The sequence below is a fragment of the Citrus sinensis genome, chromosome 4, assembly GCF_022201045.2.
Source record: "Citrus sinensis cultivar Valencia sweet orange chromosome 4, DVS_A1.0, whole genome shotgun sequence".
In the NCBI taxonomy this organism is placed as follows: Eukaryota; Viridiplantae; Streptophyta; class Magnoliopsida; order Sapindales; family Rutaceae; genus Citrus; species Citrus sinensis.
This window is the reverse complement of record NC_068559.1, coordinates 2,422,092-2,438,406: the sequence shown is the minus strand read 5'-3', so window position 1 is coordinate 2,438,406 and position 16,315 is coordinate 2,422,092. Positions and strand designations below refer to the sequence as shown.

At 36.8% G+C, this 16,315-nt stretch overlaps 4 protein-coding genes and 1 long non-coding RNA gene across 6 annotated transcripts; 2 read left to right on the top strand and 3 right to left on the bottom strand.

Moving 5' to 3' along the window:
* Positions 1 to 2: 2 nt before the first annotated feature.
* Positions 3 to 1,138, top strand: LOC127898567 (uncharacterized). Its single transcript, XM_052439501.1, has 2 exons — positions 3 to 453; positions 568 to 1,138. Exons 1-2 carry the CDS (start codon positions 3 to 5, stop codon positions 1,071 to 1,073), a joined length of 957 nt encoding a protein of 318 aa, XP_052295461.1. The 3' UTR covers positions 1,074 to 1,138.
* A 190-nt stretch (positions 1,139 to 1,328) lies between these two features.
* Positions 1,329 to 4,411, bottom strand: LOC102624347 (uncharacterized). The gene is made up of 6 exons (XM_006486056.4): positions 4,070 to 4,411; positions 2,974 to 3,463; positions 2,395 to 2,734; positions 2,195 to 2,293; positions 1,936 to 2,056; positions 1,329 to 1,739 (listed from the first exon to the last, which is right to left on the bottom strand). The coding sequence occupies exons 1-6, from the start codon at positions 4,266 to 4,268 to the stop codon at positions 1,519 to 1,521; spliced, it is 1,470 nt and encodes a 489-aa protein (XP_006486119.1). The 5' UTR covers positions 4,269 to 4,411; the 3' UTR covers positions 1,329 to 1,518.
* A 148-nt stretch (positions 4,412 to 4,559) lies between these two features.
* On the top strand, positions 4,560 to 7,497 carry LOC102624635 (uncharacterized). Its single transcript, XM_006486057.4, has 6 exons — positions 4,560 to 5,031; positions 5,130 to 5,238; positions 5,734 to 5,825; positions 5,962 to 6,220; positions 6,572 to 6,715; positions 7,191 to 7,497. The coding sequence occupies exons 1-6, from the start codon at positions 4,688 to 4,690 to the stop codon at positions 7,284 to 7,286; spliced, it is 1,044 nt and encodes a 347-aa protein (XP_006486120.1). The 5' UTR covers positions 4,560 to 4,687; the 3' UTR covers positions 7,287 to 7,497.
* Positions 7,498 to 7,949: 452 nt separating this feature from the next.
* Positions 7,950 to 10,912, bottom strand: LOC102624915 (autophagy-related protein 18c). Of its 2 annotated transcripts, none has more exons than XM_006486058.3 (6): positions 10,752 to 10,912; positions 9,631 to 10,484; positions 9,033 to 9,288; positions 8,740 to 8,863; positions 8,537 to 8,626; positions 7,950 to 8,221 (listed from the first exon to the last, which is right to left on the bottom strand). In XM_006486058.3, exons 2-6 carry the CDS (start codon positions 10,390 to 10,392, stop codon positions 8,206 to 8,208), a joined length of 1,248 nt encoding a protein of 415 aa, XP_006486121.1. In that variant the 5' UTR covers positions 10,393 to 10,484; positions 10,752 to 10,912; the 3' UTR covers positions 7,950 to 8,205. The 2 variants fall into 2 exon arrangements, with proteins under 2 accessions (XP_006486121.1, XP_024956445.1); XM_025100677.2 differs by having other exon boundaries at positions 9,631 to 10,662; positions 10,752 to 10,881.
* A 2,176-nt stretch (positions 10,913 to 13,088) lies between these two features.
* Positions 13,089 to 15,610, bottom strand: LOC112498872 (uncharacterized). The gene is made up of 2 exons (XR_003066299.2): positions 14,876 to 15,610; positions 13,089 to 13,722 (listed from the first exon to the last, which is right to left on the bottom strand). It is a non-coding gene; the product is annotated as an uncharacterized LOC112498872 (long non-coding RNA).
* Positions 15,611 to 16,315: the final 705 nt, after the last annotated feature.

The following is a 16,315-nucleotide window of genomic DNA, read 5'->3' as shown; positions in this document are numbered from 1 at the left end:
GTATGGGGAAAATCTGGGTTGAAGTTTGTCTCATTTCTGCCCGGGGACTCCGGCGATCTTCCTCTCTTTGGAAGCTCCAATGGTTTGCTGTCGGGTGGATTGATCCTAACAACAAGTACTGTACTAAGATTGATGCTTCTGGGAAGGAAAATCCTGTATGGAGAACTAAGTTTGCTGCTGTAGTTGATGACTCAAACTTTCAAGACGCGGCGCTGCACGTTGAAGTCTATAGCAGAGAGCCTATTTTTCTTAGGGAAAGGCTCCTGGGAACCGCAACTATTGCCTTGAAAGAATTTTTGGCCAAGTATAGTAAAAATTCTGAGGGTTCAAGATCAGGAATTGAAGAAGTTGGGAGCTACCAGCTGCGTAGAAAAAATTCTAACAAACCTCGAGGATTTATTGACGTTTCCGTATGTATCTCAGAAGAAAGGGAAGAGCCGAGTTCATACCCAGGTATCTGACGAGTCTGTCAAGTAACTCCTCCCTGTAATTTTTTATGATACATTTTTGGCATATGAATGAAGCTTTTAAGTATATGAACGTTACATTTAACTGGCAATTTTTTAGGTAACGAGGGAGGAATCATGCTCGCGGACCACAGCAACAACTTTATGTTGCCCACTGAAGGTGCACCAGGACAAAACTACCCAACACAGCAGCCACTAGCCTCACTCCGACCAGATAACCAATTACAGTCAAATTATCCATATAACAATTCAATACCATACTCTACAAACTACTCAAACCTATCCCACGGAGGACCAAGCTATGCTCCAGCTGCTGGACCTAGCTATCAGCCACCACGAACACCTCCGCCGCCACCCCCACCTATCAATGTAGGTTACATACCAACTTTTATGCCCAGAACGGGTAATTTGTCCGAGACTCATGTTAATATGCCGTCATCTGGACCCCCTGCAAGAGGGATGAGACCAGGCTTTGGCATGGGAGTAGGTGCCGGAGCACTAGCAGCAGGTGCTGTAATCTTTGGGGATGACTTCATGTCAGGATTTGATGTTCCTGCAGGCTTACATGATGCTAGTCTTACCATATCAACTGATCCTCCTCTCTGATGTTATTCTCTTCTGTAATTATGGTTTTATTACATAAGAAAGCAGCAAATTCAGTTTTATAATGATCCGATTACTTTGGTGAAACAATTATACACAAGTCAGTTCGTTCATTTGTTCAAGGCTTATATGGCTGCAATAGCAGATATTGAGGGAAAGATATTACAACACCAGCGTGAAAAGATCAACTACCAAGTTCTCTAATAATTTGCGTTTCCTATCAAATAGCAAAACGTATGAACCGCTGTACGACAGAAATATCGACATCAATACTATGTTACATCTGTTGTGTATTCAAGCGATGTCACAACAATCACTTACATTTCCGTGGAATTTTTTGCAAAGCTGCGGACTTAATATGGGTTTACAATTTGGTGATTACCGTTTAATTAACTCGCCAATCCGCTCTCTAAACAGCATAAACACAAATTTATAAGGCGTACAGATTCTAACTTACTGCTTGCATGCTCTTCCCCTCTGATTCTGAATACCCAAAAGCTCTTTGCAAAAACCTTGCAACAATTGAAACAAACTCCTCCACTTTTTCTTCTTGGGGCACGTGGCCACAATTCTTAATTACTTCAAAGGTAGATCCAGGTATGGCTCTTGAAAGTCTCTCCGCATTCCAGGAGGGGACAATTCGATCAGTGTCGCCCGTGACAATCAGAACTGGGTTTCGTCATGAGAACAACAAATATTACCAAGAATTTATATTGATTAGGCTTAATGATAGGATAAAGAAGAGTAAATTCTAAGAGATCAATCTTTGATAGGATGCAAGGAAACATGCATGCTTTACATTGGCTTAATACAGTCTAGATTAGATGCTCAAGTGCTCAACTAAGATATAGCTTGGTGTCATTACCAGGACATGAGATTTCATGAAGTCTTTTTGCCAGAGGTGGATTCATCTTGGATTCATTATCTATTAGCAGTGCTGCTGTGAATTCCACAAGAGCCCTGTCCCAACCCTTGACCCTCAATGGCTGCATAAAATACAAATTCCATGTCAGTGCTCTGTAGACACGCACTGATTATGCCACTTAAATTATCCCATTGATTAAAGTTCTTTACTCTGCCTTACAGAAAACTGAGAAGAAACAAGAATAATAAAGCAATATTACCTTTGTATAACCCTCTATGACATGTTCAGCAACTTCTTTAGAATTATACCATGCACGCCTAACAGCAGCTAGGCCAAATTTATCAATCAATATTCTTACCTGAGAATCATGTAGGCAAGTCATTGGTAAGTATATAATAAGGTCTGTGAAAAACTTAAACCTAGTGTACCATGAAAATCATCTAGAAAGAAATTATGTACCAGTGTTACACCAACAGCAGAGCGCAGAGTTGCTGACAATACTTTCTTATATAAAGAGTGGAGCATATCTGCCATCCCCTTTGCTACTTGCATCATAGCCTGGGTGATGTATTTTAAAAACATTGACAAAATCGTGTAAACTTTGAGAAATGGCTTCAACAGATTAACTAAATTTGATGTGTCTCTTTCAGTCTGCTCATTTCTTCCCAGGGGATTTCCTTCATCAACCTTTTGTATGAGACGTGGGGCCAATATAGCAGGGGCAATGAGGATCAGGGCAGCGACTCTTTCAGGAGCTTCAAAATATGAATTAACTGCTACAAGGGCACCAGCAGAATGCCTGGCAAGCCATTGTTTTACTAAGTTCAGATAGATCATGGTTTTTGTGCAAGAACCGAAATGCCTAAAAACTATTTATAGATGGACAAATTGCACATATTATGATCCAATTTGAATGAAAAGGGAAAAAGAAACTTCTGCCTAGCATGTTGGTAACTGTGCCGAAATTGACACCCCAATGCAAGCTAGACATTTAAAATGAAGAGAGCAATCAACAGAATAAAGCTGTAAGGAACATACCCTACAAGAATTGCCTTCTCAGCTGCCAAAATATGAATGAAGTACAAGGTAGCCAGCACAGAAAATGCCATAGAGTATGGATTCAAAGGCTTTTTATTCTCAGTATCAGGTGTTGGCTGCTGAAAAGGAAAAACCCTTGATGTCAACCCAAAGGCTGGCCTATCAAAGGCAAGAACTTTGGAGCTGGTGGTCTTTGCCAAAGGCTTCATAGCTCGATTCCATGAGAAAACTGAGGCTCCAAATCCGTGAAACAAAATCATTGGAAAACCAATTTTCTTAGTTGCTGGAGGAAGCTGAGAGGCAGTCTGGCTTTGTAATGAGTTATGCGATTGTGATTCTGCATCGTATACCTTGTAGTGTAAGTGCACCCCATTGAACTCGCAGAAACAACTGTCTGGATCAGCCAAAAGTTTAGGATCCACCAATTCATCTTGATCAATCCCAGCTATCCTTTTCCTTTTCTGCTTTGTTTTCACATCCAACAGTTGCTCTGAAAACTCAAATCAAACAATGCAGTATTGTAAGTAGCCATTGGAAAAGGGCAAGGAAGAACACAATAAGTCTAAAAACTCACTAGCGCACAATTTTTACAAAAAAAATATATATATATATATTTCCTTTCCCTCAATGTCCAAAGCACCCAACAGAAAGCGAATACTACAAAAGAGGAAAAAAGAATTAACAGTAAGTTGATCCGAGTCAAGTACCATTATACCAATTACTGCTATCCATTTTGCCAGGCAAAGTTTTTGTCATAAATCTATTGTTTGAAGCAGGAATGTTAATATAACAGCAACTCGAACACTTTAAAAGACCATACCAAAAAAGAAAAAGAAAAAAACTGGTCTTGGATTTAGAATTTTTCTTGATCTTTTAGCTTTATCTTCAATTTATTAAAGGGCTCCATCAACTAAATACATGAGAATTATTAAATGCATGATAAAAATGCATGTGAGCACCGGCAAATAAAAAATCTTTAACAATTATTTAAACGAAGCAAGGTCCTCAATTTCGCAAGTGTTGTGTGTGCAGAGGATAAGCAATAACTAAATGGATAATATAAAAAAAAAATTAATAAAGGGACAAGAAAATAAACCGGGGTAGTGGGCACCGGGGGCTGGAGAGGAAGAAGCAGCAGCATGGGTGGTGATGGTGGTGGTCCTCTTGATCTTCTTGGATATGCTGCTACTAGCAATGCAACTGACTCTTGGCTTGTTCTTGTCCAATTGTTTGAGATTGTGGCGCCTAAATTCATATGTGAACTTGAAAAAATCTGAATTTACAGCAACACCCATTTTAGCATTCTTATAGAAAATACAACTTTAGATATTCAACTTCATAATTCAAGCCACACACTCGAGCACCCCGAAAGACAGGAGAGTTCAAGAAGAGGAGAATCACAGCACGTCAGAACCCAACTGACAAGAACACAACTGTTAACTTAAAGACAACGATGTCGTTTCGGCAGCCGTATCCCTACAGTGTTAGAAAATAATGAATTAGTTTATAAATTTATCACCTTTCTCAAATTGGTCCTCGGAAAATATAAAGGGTGACAAATTGAAACGACACGGCATCTATTAAATTGATCGACTGAATTGACAAACACACGAACTAATAAAAAATTACTCGAACCAATGTGAGCTTTTTTGATGATAACGCCTTACATTTTCATAATAAATTGGAAACTTTGAAGTGCTTGACTCGAACGAAGATGGAGGCACTGGTGTGCAGGAAACTGGGCGATCCAACGGTCTCAATTCACGATGAAAAATCGCCGATTCTGTTGAGTAAAACTGAGCCAATTCCACAATTGAATTCTTCAACTGCAGTTAGAGTCAGAGTGAAAGCCACCAGCTTGAACTACGCTAATTACTTGCAGATATTGGGGAAATATCAAGAGAAACCACCATTGCCCTTCGTCCCCGGCTCCGATTATTCGGGCACTGTTGATGCGGTGGGCCCCAATGTCTCAAATTTCAAAGTGGGTGACACTGTTTGTGGATTTGCTGCCCTTGGCTCCTTTGCCCAATTCATCGTCGCTGATCAGTCAGAATTGTTCGTACTTTTTACTATTTTTGTTGTTTAATAATCTAAGTTGGAATTGGGATGATTTTTTAATTCAATTTCATTTGATATGTTTTGCTTTATCAAAGGTTTCCAGTGCCAAAGGGATGTGATTTGTTGGCTGCTGCTGCACTTCCTGTTGCATTTGGAACCTCACATGTTGCTCTTGTTCATCGGGCCCAATTGTCCTCCGGTCAGGTAACATTATTCCTATGAATAAGAAATACCACAACATTCAATTTGCCAAATTGACAAATTTGGCAATCGGTGCCAACTTTGTCATGCAATTGTAGTCAAAGCCTACATGCTAGCTCAACAATTGCATGCTTGAATTTTGCATGCTGTGAAGGTTCTTGGGTCAGAACCTCTCTTCTTCATCCTTGGTCGATGGAGAATCACTATCCAAATTCAAGCATGCAATTGTTGAGCTAGCATGTAGACTTTGACTACAATTGCATGACAAAGTTGGCACCAATTGCCAAATTTGTCAATTTGGCAAATTGAAGCCAAATTGAATGTTGTGGTAGGTAAGAATTGCTTGCCTATAAATATAAGTTACCGGGGATATGTTTAAATCTCTTGTTGTTGGGTATAAGCGAGTGGGTGATTGGTAAATATTAGCTGCGATATTAAGTAGAGGCACAGCAGTTACAAACAAACCCTTTATAATTGTTAATGATGGATGGGTACTAGGTCTTGCTTGTTCTTGGTGCTGCTGGAGGTGTTGGTGTTGCCGCTGTTCAAATTGGCAAGGTTTGCGGAGCCACTATCATTGCCGTTGCTAGGTACTTTGTTCCCTATTCAACAATTCCTTTTATACCTGTTTTTGCTGTAAATATTTAGTTTTCTATTGGTCGATTGATTTCCTTAGGTATTGTTTTATACCTATACATAAGCTTTGTGTTGAATATTATATATCAGGGGTGCTGAAAAGATAAAATTTTTGAAGTCATTGGGCGTCGATCATGTAGTTGACTTGAGCAATGAGAGTGTCATTCCGAGTGTCAAAGAGTTCCTCAAGGCAAGGAAACTCAAAGGGGTTGATGTTCTGTATGATCCTGTTGGAGGCAAGCTTACTAAAGAATCCTTGAAGCTTTTGAACTGGGGTGCTCAAATCTTAGTCATTGGCTTTGCAAGTGGGGAGATTCCAGTAATCCCTGCTAATATTGCTCTTGTTAAGGTACTTGATTCCTACTCACTCTTTTGAAATTCCTATAGTCTTTTTTCTGTCTAATTTTTACACTATCACTGGCTGACAAATTACTTAAAAGCTTCTTCATTTACATTCCTCCAAGAAAAGGAAAAAAAAAGGATTAAGAGATTGTTTAGTTAGCCTAATTTACACCCGAGAAGCCATATGATGGGCTAATTTTTTGTAATAATGACATGAATAATTCTTTTTGACATGAGAAACTGTTGTTTCTGACATCTTTTGTCTGAATAATGATACTAATTTAGTGTTTATGCAGCCTACAAATTACTGCTTCTCTCTAACAAATTACGTGTTCTTCAAATGTATGCCCTTGTACAGAACTGGACAGTACACGGACTTTACTGGGGTAGCTATAAAATACATCGACCTCATGTGCTTGAAGATTCTCTTAGGGAGTTACTCTTATGGGCTGCAAAGGGCTTGATTACCATCCATATTTCTCATACTTACAGTCCATCAGAGGTGAGAAGCTCTCTAATGCTCTTTTAAATTTTATTTTTTTTTAACCGAACATTGTAAACTTTGTAAAGTATCAAATTGTGGGTACAAGGTAACTTGGCTGGTAAGATTTGTAGATTTGTGAGAAGTCTTGGGACCACTTCCCACTTAGACCAGGTCACGAGGGTCGAAGTGGGGCTTTGGTCCTTTTGGACAACACAACCTGGCAACTCACTGAGAGTACATCTGTAGTTATTCTTTCCTTTCTTTGATCTTGCAAGGAAGGTGGTCACCTTTGATCTCCTACTCTATATTTTGATCTATTTCTGACTGAGTTTTGTTGGTTGGTATGGAAGGTTGCTTTTGACAAATAGAATGTTGCACCTTTTTTTTTTGTGGGGGGGGGAATTAATCATCTTATTTTTCCGCCTATAAATTGGGGATTTTTCAATTGCATATAATGCGAGATCTGACTTGCTTGATCAATTTTCCTTTACAGGCCAACCTTGCCTTCTCTGCCATTGAAGATAGGAAAGTAATTGGAAAGGTGATGATTGCTTTTGATGACATGAAAAGTATCAGGCCTAGGCTTTAAGTTGATCATCATTACTGGGCTGGTATGCAATGGAGAATGTTTCTGCGGCTCTTGATCATCAAAATTAGCCTTAATTAATACATGGCACATTTAGTTGCTCTTATATGAGAGAAAATCTATGACTTTGTTGTGAAGCATGAGAATGCAAGTCCCTGGCAATTAAGGTTGTCAAAATTTGGATAACAATGAATGCGAAATACGTACCGTAAAACCTTCTCGTGTGGCCTGTCTAATTTTTTTGAAGCACTTCTTAACTTATTTACACAGTAAGATCTTGGTAAATTAATAGTCTTGGGACAATGAAAAATTTATTAATTTAATAAAGATTATGTTCATAAAAGAAAAATTATGAAGTACAGAGGTAGCATAATTAGAAAATTTAATGATTTTGTCAAGTTGTATGATATGATTTTGATTTGATCTTAATTGATTGAATCTATCACTTGATAATTTTTTTGTGGGATTGCATGATTGGATCACAATTATACAACAACTGGTCAAATGAGACTTTTTAGAAATAATATATTAAGCTGATCATTTTAACTTCTCTCAACATGAATTTATTAAATTATTAATTTATCGCATTGACTTCAAGTTGGAAACTAATAAAGATTATTATTTAATCAAAATTATTAATTTATTCAAGTTGGAAACTAATAAAGATTATTATTTAATCAAAATTATTAATTTATTAAGTATTAATTTATCGATATTTTACATTACATTGTCTATAAAGCTTTGGATTACATCCTTTCTACTTGCGCTTCACAATTTCACATACTTCCGAGCAGATGCTGACTAGTTACTACTTATGCACTTTCAAATGCTCTGTCAAAAGACTTGTGCCTCGTGTAAGGTTGCAAATTAAAATCAAATCAACAGACCTTCCAGTTTGTATACCATGGGGAAAATTCAGCAACTAATTGCAGGATCGTCTACAAAGTACGAACAGATTAATATCAGTAGGGAACGTTGGACTTACAAAAATACAACATGGAGCACAGACATTCATAATCACAGACGTTATTCATTGCTCGAACTAGAGTGAGGTGACATGCAACAGTGTCCACTAACATAAGCACTTTATTGCCATGAACATTCTGCTACATGTCAATTTCAAGTCATATACATTAACAAGCAACAAATTGTTTTGCAAGAAATCAGTATATTTACACTAACAACAAATTCTGGGTTTCATATTTACTGAGGGCAAGAATGTATATTAGGTGCAAATGGCAGAATTGCCCTACCGGGGCCTGCTGACTGTTTTCAGAAAGCGGACATATTCTTGCTGCAACATCTCTCCTCCATGTACTGGATCAAAGCTGCACCTATAGAAGCTGAAAATGGAGAAAAGGATGTATGAGATGGATGCCGAAACATTCAAAACTTTGTGCACATCACAGCAACTAAGCAGCAGAAGCTGTTCAAAGAATAGAGGAGAATCGCATACCTTCCATCCATGCTAACAATGACGACAGTATTCTGAGAACCAAATGCTGCAATGAAATGGGTGACTTCTGGTACGTGGAACTGAGCAAATGACCACTCTGAGCTAAAATATTTTGGTAGAACTCCTGGCAGAAGATATCAGAAGAATGAAAAGTTCAGGAAACAAACACTAGAATTTAGTTATTCAACAATCTCAACAGCTAATGAACTCTATCCAACTTCAGACCTTAACGATAATTATCTATGCTGATTACTGCTACCACAATGTTTCTATAATGAACAAATCTTTCTTACCTCTCATAAAAGACAATGATGAACCAGGGTTGGCCCCAGTGCTTGGAGAAATAAGAGTGTCAAAAGAAGAAGAATGGTTAAGAAGTTCTGTACTCTGAGAAGGAGTAGAAAGAGAGGATGAGGAGTCCTCGCCAACCACTCTAACCCTGAGACTGAATATATGAACAGTGCCTTTGTCACTTGCCACAGCCAACCATTGGACGTTTGGAGACAGAGCAATACTGTAAATCTCTGCTCTGTCAACACCTCTTCGAACCTACATGGAAGCAATTACATTCAATGTACGTTTGTAGATGATTTATGGGTTCAAAACGTTACAAAAACTCCACAAACAATTTAGATATCATGGACAATGGAACTTAATTGTTACTTTTCATACTATATTTATAGTACATTGTCAAAGAAGTTACCCCTGGCAAAATAAATCTAACTGAATATCAATAGAGACCTACGCTAAGCTTATTAATATGCTTTATCATTTAACCAATGGGTATTCGTATTTGTAAAATGAGTAATTTTGAAAATGTTGTATGAGATAAAACAGCATGCGCTTTAAATGATAGCAATATTAGCAATAATTGATGATCCGTTAAGCTACCTCTTGCAAGCGAGTACCATCCACCGTGTTGAAAATTCTTATCAAAGTGCCCCTGGTACTAGCAGTAGCAAGAAGCAGGCCATCCAATGTGAGGGTAAAGCACGCAATATGAGAATCATGAGCATTTATTAGCTTTATCATATTGAGCCCAAAGTGCTCAATGCGAACCTGTCCACGTTGGAGACCCGGGCAAGCCAACACAGAAGTACTCGAATTATGAGAAAGACAACAAAGCCCCCTCAGATTCGCGAGAGTCTCAATCTGATGAAGCAACTTGAGATCAACAAAACTATAAACATATATCTTATGCTCAAGAACAACCACAATTCGTTCCCTACTCAATTTCACAGAGCGAACATCAGACCTAAACGCAAACTCACCAATGCACCTGCTCTGATGATCATCCCAAATAATAACTTTAGTAGGAGGATACTGAGAATTATCCCCAGCACCAACGAGTGCCAATATATTACAACGAAACAACATCTCAACAATCCTAAACCCACCACTTTTCAAATCACGTCTAAAAGTTTCCTTAAACGGCTCACAATTATAAATTCGAAACCCACAACTAGTTCCAGCGGCAAAACAACCATAGTCCTGGTTCCAAGACACAGAGATCAACTCAATTTCGTCAACATCACTGAACCCCGTTTGCGGGTGGCCAAATGAAGCCAAAGCCGAAGCCGAAGCCCCAGCATTGGGGGATCCAAAGGGGCCCGGTGGAAGAATTTCTCGAGATGTCGAAACAGTTGAAGTCATGTGGGACGAAGAAAGGGTCAGCAGCAGCAGCAGCAGCAGCAGCAATCAAATATGAAAATCTTCTCGATTGTGAATAATTTCAGTGGCACCCCCTGTATTCACACAATATTATGAAATGTCATACAAATACGCTAATTCCCACAGATTCTGCAAACTTCTGTATCTCTCATAGCATGTAGAGTTAATGCATCTAATCACCAGCAGGCAGCAGCCAGTGATCAATGATCAGAAACGGGAAATTTGCGATCGTGAAAATATCAGTCGGGCCTCCTGATTCCTTACTATATTATATAATTCCAAACAAATAAAGTGATTTAATCGAAGAGTACAGAAAGCAGAAATCGAATAGAGACACTAACCTTGATGCTGTGATATGAGAAATCAAATTAATGATCATCAGATCAAATTTTCTCTTTCGCTTTGTGAGAGATCTGAAAGAGAGAGAGAGAGAGAGAGAGAGAGAGACGTAAAGGAAACAAAACAGCCCAAATTTTTTTTTTTTCTTTTTTTGAATTATTCGTGGATTTATTCTGTTCCCTCCCCAACAAATCAATTGGTACACGTGGCGATCTTTCATTTTCTTGTGACGTACGACTCGTGTCTGCCGCTCAAAACTTAAGCTGCATCGAGTGGGTTAATGATTGTCACATACACTAACAACGCTAATACGTACGAGTAGAAGTAGAAGTAGAACTGGGCTGGACCCAAACAAAAATTTGAAGACCGTTCATTTTATGCTTTTACAATTTTGTTGGGTTTTCTCTTGGACTCTGGCGATGGGAATCGAAGGGTACCGTGCCCCCAGAATTTGGCACAATTCGCTTATCAGATTTTGTTGATTTTTTTTGTTCACCTGACAGGAAAATGATATTTGGCCAAAACAGAGATAGAAACTTTAATTTTGTATGACCACAATGATGCTTCTTGGATACAGAGAAAATTATGTCGCCAAATATAATTGCTCTTTGTCGTCACGTACGTACCATGCATGTTGGGTACAATGTATTTAGAAAATTTGCAACTCTTTTAACTTTGTAGGCTCTATTATGATACCAGAGGTAATTTAAAAGAATTAAGATGTACTCCCTCAATAATAATAATAATAATAAGCGAAATTATTATTTATATACTCTTAGTTTATTCCATTATCAAAAATACTACAACATTTTGAGGGTGTATCAATCGTCTATTCTAAGTTGACAAAATGTATCAGCTGACCACTAAATTGTTAATTGCCGTTTAAGTATGATGACGTCAAAAGGATAATTTGGTCTTTTCATATGATACAAGTGATAATTTAAGGGTATACAAGTGATAAAAAAAAGAATTTAAGGGTATACAAGTGATAATTTTTAAGGGTAAAATCGTCAATTCACTGTAATTTCGTTAACTTTCAAACGGCAACTAACGATTTGATGGTCGGCTGATACATTTTGTCAACTAAGGGTGGACGATTGATACACCCTCAAAGTGTTGTAGTATTTTTAATAACGGAATAAACTAAGAGTATATAAATGATAATTTCCCTAATGATAATAAGGTTTACCTCTCTTAGAGCTCAAATTTATTATGTGCCCGAGAATGGAATGTATATTTAAAGATATTTGTGATTATGACTCTCTTTTTACCGTCCATCTTTTAATAATAATAGCATATGAGAAAATCAAATCATGCATTATTATTTCTTTGGATTTATCATAGATTCCAATAGTTATCCAACTGTTTATGATCAGAAACGGATGAACTAATCTAAATGTACGTTACTGTTTATTATTTACTCCCGAGTTAAAATTTAAAAAAAGAAAAATTTTCGTAATAGCGAACAAGGAAGCGAGCACACACTTGTGATCAAAGAGAGAAGCAAGCACAACTTTCCCCCTCGCATGAAATAGCAATAGTTCTCATGATGATATCATCCATTTTTTGGTGACCCCATTTTCAATGAAATTATACGTAAATAAAGTGAGTCGTAGACAATTACATTACCCACACACACAAATAACAAGCGTTAGATCAAACATCATTGTTTGTTTTTTAATAGTTTCATGTTTGGTTCTTCTCGAGAATAAGAATTAAATATTGCCGACAATCATGTCTCACAACTTGCATAGTTTTGGCAGCTGATGCAAATCTCTCTTCTTCTTCTTCTTTTTCTTTTTCTTTTTTTCAATTTTAATTCATTATTCTGAACGATTTGATTCCTGATTTTATGGTGGACCAAACCAAACGTCGAAACCCAATTAAATAAAGAAAAAAAGGGGGGGAAAAAACATATAGAATTGGCAGAAACAGACGCTAGGGCATAGGGCTATAGATGAAGATGAAGATGGAGATGGAAGGGCTTCTTGACTCAAAGACTAATTTCTAAAACCGGTATGCTCATCCATATTTGGCAAATTATTACACAACACAACGTATAACACACACGCCCCAATCACAAAACACAAAGTTGGGCAACAAGTACCGAAGCAGTATTCAAGTTGAGCAAAGTACTCGAAAATTGAATAAAATATGGCGAGTAGACCAAAAGCGAAGTGGATCCGACTGTACTTTGTCACTTGAATAATGAAAAGATTAAAGAGTTTTAATTATTTAGAGGTTTTTAATTCCAAAATGGGTCTATTTTATGCTTTCTTCTGTACTTGGTTACTCACATAACTAGTTATTAAAGTATATGCTTTCACCAACTTTTCAAATCACCAGTCATAAACCCTAGATTTTAGTTTATTTTACTCCCAAGAAAAATTACTGTCTAGTTATATGTTGTACATATATAAAAGCAAAAGCAAAAGCAAAGCAATGTATTTGAAACTGCTGCAAATCAAGTATACAACAACATGATCAGTAAGCTTTGGACTAAAATGTAAAATTGGGATGAACAGTAAAAGTTGCCTCATCTGATTGCATTGCACCGTGCAAGTAGCTAGTGTGGCAGAGGGATCGAGCTCATCACAACCACCAAAAGGAAAGTTTGTGTTTGCGTAGCGGACAAAACTCAAAAGCAAAGGTTATTAATTTGATTGGTTGGTGGAGAAGCCCACCGCAAAATCGACTGTGGTTTCTGGCTTTTTGGCGAAGGAAAAGATAAACTCTTCTCTCCTTCCTTCATTCAATGGATCAATCATCCTAGCTCCACTGAGAGTCTCTGAGTCTCGATTCCAGGCTAGACTCAATGCTCCTTATTCTTTAATAATAACCAATAACCATTCATCATCTCAAATATTGATTGATGAGTGAAAGTAACCTGAACATGCTCCTTATTTTGGTTTTTCCAGTCAGTTTAGGCTTTTAGACCAAGACGTCACTTAGTTAGAGTTGAAAGTGCATCTCCTAGGCAAAGATGAAACAGGAATAACTTTGAGAGCAATGCTAATTATCACAATAAAGTAGAGAAATTAATTGCATATAAATATGTAAGAATTAAATTAATGAATGAAAGGAATAGAACGAAGGAGCTCCCTTCAGTCCAAGCACAGAAAAAGAGAGGAGGGAAATTATCTCCCGCATCATTCACACAATCACAGTAGCGACAAAAAAAGCACGTCTACTGAGTGCTTGAATGAATGAGTCGGCAGCTAGTTCGTCCCCTTTTTCCCATCCATGAGTGGGCTGAAGGAAGCTCCCTCACACCATTTCTTCATCACACACACACACACACACACATGTATATCATCCAACTACTAGCTTAATTAATCAGCTTAGCTTATTACAATTAATTCCTAACAATATGTGTGTGTGTGTGTGTGTGTGCGTGTGCAAAAGAAACTTTCAATATCAAGGGCTAATTTTGTGCCAACAAAATCAAGGCTAGCTAGGAGAGATTTCAATGTAGCTGAAAATGCCCAAATTGGAGTCAGGATTAGAAAGGTACTATCAAGAGATCAAGCTAAAGCTAATGAGTTAATCTGACTGCAGCTTCAATCATACACAAGAAACAGTTTCTGCTTAATCTATACATGTTAGCTATATGTGCCTTGAAATTGGCAATTACTATGTACAAGACATGATAATTAACCCAGTATGAAAATAACAAGGTAGGGACCCAAACTGTGATGTAATATTATGATAGGAAAAAAAAAAAAAAAAGAGGCAATCACTCAACAAACTAACAATTTAATAGCAAATATTGCTTCAGGGATTTTCTTTCTGCTTGATCTTCTGAAACGAAGAAACATTGATAATACTTGCAATCAAAACATCCTCAGAAAGGAAAAAAAACATTTAATTTACATAAAATCAGACACCTAAATCTTAATCCTTGTTCTCTCATTCTTGGAATCCAAACAAAAAGTTATGTTCTGAGGAAGAATGTCAAGCATACATCTAAGAACATGATATGCTAAGTTCCCTCCAGAAAACATAATTAAATATGAAAATAAAATTAAAGAGCATATTAAGATTTAATTAATTATCAATGATACAAGAAAGTAGTTGGAAAGATACACAAAACAAATTAAAGAAAGTAAACATGATTCAACTTAACTGGGCATCCTTGCTTTCTCCATACACTGAAACCCTAAATCTCAAGTAATGATCGTGAAGTTTGAAACCCTAACTTTCTGTGATGTTATTAACTATATTAACTCACACTTCACTGAGCAAAACAAAGAGGGCCAAGTGTGAGAAAAGTTTAAGAGAAAGCTCAGGTAATGTTTGTAGAAAATAAATACACAAAAGAAATTGTAATAAAGAAGAAAAGAGAATAAGTTGCAAAAAATAAGGAAGGTGGAGATAAAGAAGTTTGATTTCATAATTCATATGGGAAGGTAGCTGCAAAAGAAGATGATGGGTCATTTTCTTTCATGAGAGTTAGAGACAAGAAAGCGACTCTAGCTAAGAGATCTTAACAAATCCAATGGAAGAGAGAGAAGAAGCAGAAGCAGAAGCACAAGCCCAAGCTTTTGCTTTTCTGTCTTTGGGGGGGTATTGTATTTGTAGCCAGATGAAAATGAGTTGAAGCAAATTCATAATAAAAGTAAATGAATAAATGAGCAGGAGTTACTAATTTCACTTTCATAATAAATAATCAGCAAAAATAAATAGATATAGGCATTCCAACTAGTTGACTCTGGCCAGTGGCCACATGAAAATATGAAAACACTTCCACTTCCAAGATAGCACCACTGTGAGTCTGTGACTGTGAGTGGCTGTGAAAATTGAATGACTGAATCCACTGTGCAATAGACTGCACTATAATTAATGCCTAGTCCTTTGCCATAAATTGATAAACATGACATGAATGATGGATTCACACTTCACAAACACTGCTTATATACACTTCCATATTCAATTTTCAAATGTTGCTAGATGATGACCAAATTGGGGATAATATTTTCTTCTTATACTTTTAGTTATTAAATAGAAAATAAAGAAGTACAATAATGACATTTGAGATAAATCTGATTCCCTTTCTGTTTGAAATATTGTCATTAATCTAAGCATATTGTACTTTGTTGTTGTCAAATTATTAGCATTGATTCTTTATATATATATATATAGTTAACAAATTCCTAGTTTTAATTATGTGATCGCATCATTAGATTTTAAATTGATTTGGCACTTGTAATTTTTAATCTTAAATGTATGTGGGTCACTATTAATAGATTTAGATGCAAATGACAGATTGATACGCAATTTACTTTTCATTCACATTATCACATAAAATAAACTAGTTCATTATGGAACTTAAAGTAATTAACTCAATCAGATTATATTATAAAGCAAGTTCTTAAGAAACTTAATTGCTTTTCTTGATGCTGTTGATTTAATAAATATATATCAGGTGTTTTCTTGAACCAAAGGTCGATCTCATAATTTTCTGACGTTGTACTTGATGATACTAATATATTTCAGGTGATTCTGATGTAGGACAAATTAGGGTTTAGTAACTTAAGTTGTCGCACCAAGATTTTTTATTTTTGTC

Coding starts and splice junctions, on each gene's coding strand:
- LOC127898567 (XM_052439501.1), top strand. CDS start 3: ATGGGGAAAATCTGGGTTGAAGTTTGTCTCATTTCTGCCCGGGGACTC. Junction 454..567: donor AGAGCCGAGTTCATACCCAG/GTATCTGACGAG, acceptor GCAATTTTTTAG/GTAACGAGGGAGGAATCATG.
- LOC102624347 (XM_006486056.4), bottom strand. CDS start 4,268: ATGGGTGTTGCTGTAAATTCAGATTTTTTCAAGTTCACATATGAATTT. Junction 2,735..2,973: donor GAGAAGGCAATTCTTGTAGG/GTATGTTCCTTA, acceptor ATGGCTTGCCAG/GCATTCTGCTGGTGCCCTTG. Junction 2,294..2,394: donor CTGCTGTTGGTGTAACACTG/GTACATAATTTC, acceptor CATGATTCTCAG/GTAAGAATATTGATTGATAA.
- LOC102624635 (XM_006486057.4), top strand. CDS start 4,688: ATGGAGGCACTGGTGTGCAGGAAACTGGGCGATCCAACGGTCTCAATT. Junction 5,239..5,733: donor CCCAATTGTCCTCCGGTCAG/GTAACATTATTC, acceptor GATGGGTACTAG/GTCTTGCTTGTTCTTGGTGC. Junction 6,716..7,190: donor ATACTTACAGTCCATCAGAG/GTGAGAAGCTCT, acceptor TTTCCTTTACAG/GCCAACCTTGCCTTCTCTGC.
- LOC102624915 (XM_006486058.3), bottom strand. CDS start 10,392: ATGACTTCAACTGTTTCGACATCTCGAGAAATTCTTCCACCGGGCCCC. Junction 8,864..9,032: donor ATCATTGTCTTTTATGAGAG/GTAAGAAAGATT, acceptor ATCTTCTGCCAG/GAGTTCTACCAAAATATTTT. Junction 8,627..8,739: donor ATTGTTAGCATGGATGGAAG/GTATGCGATTCT, acceptor CTCCATTTTCAG/CTTCTATAGGTGCAGCTTTG.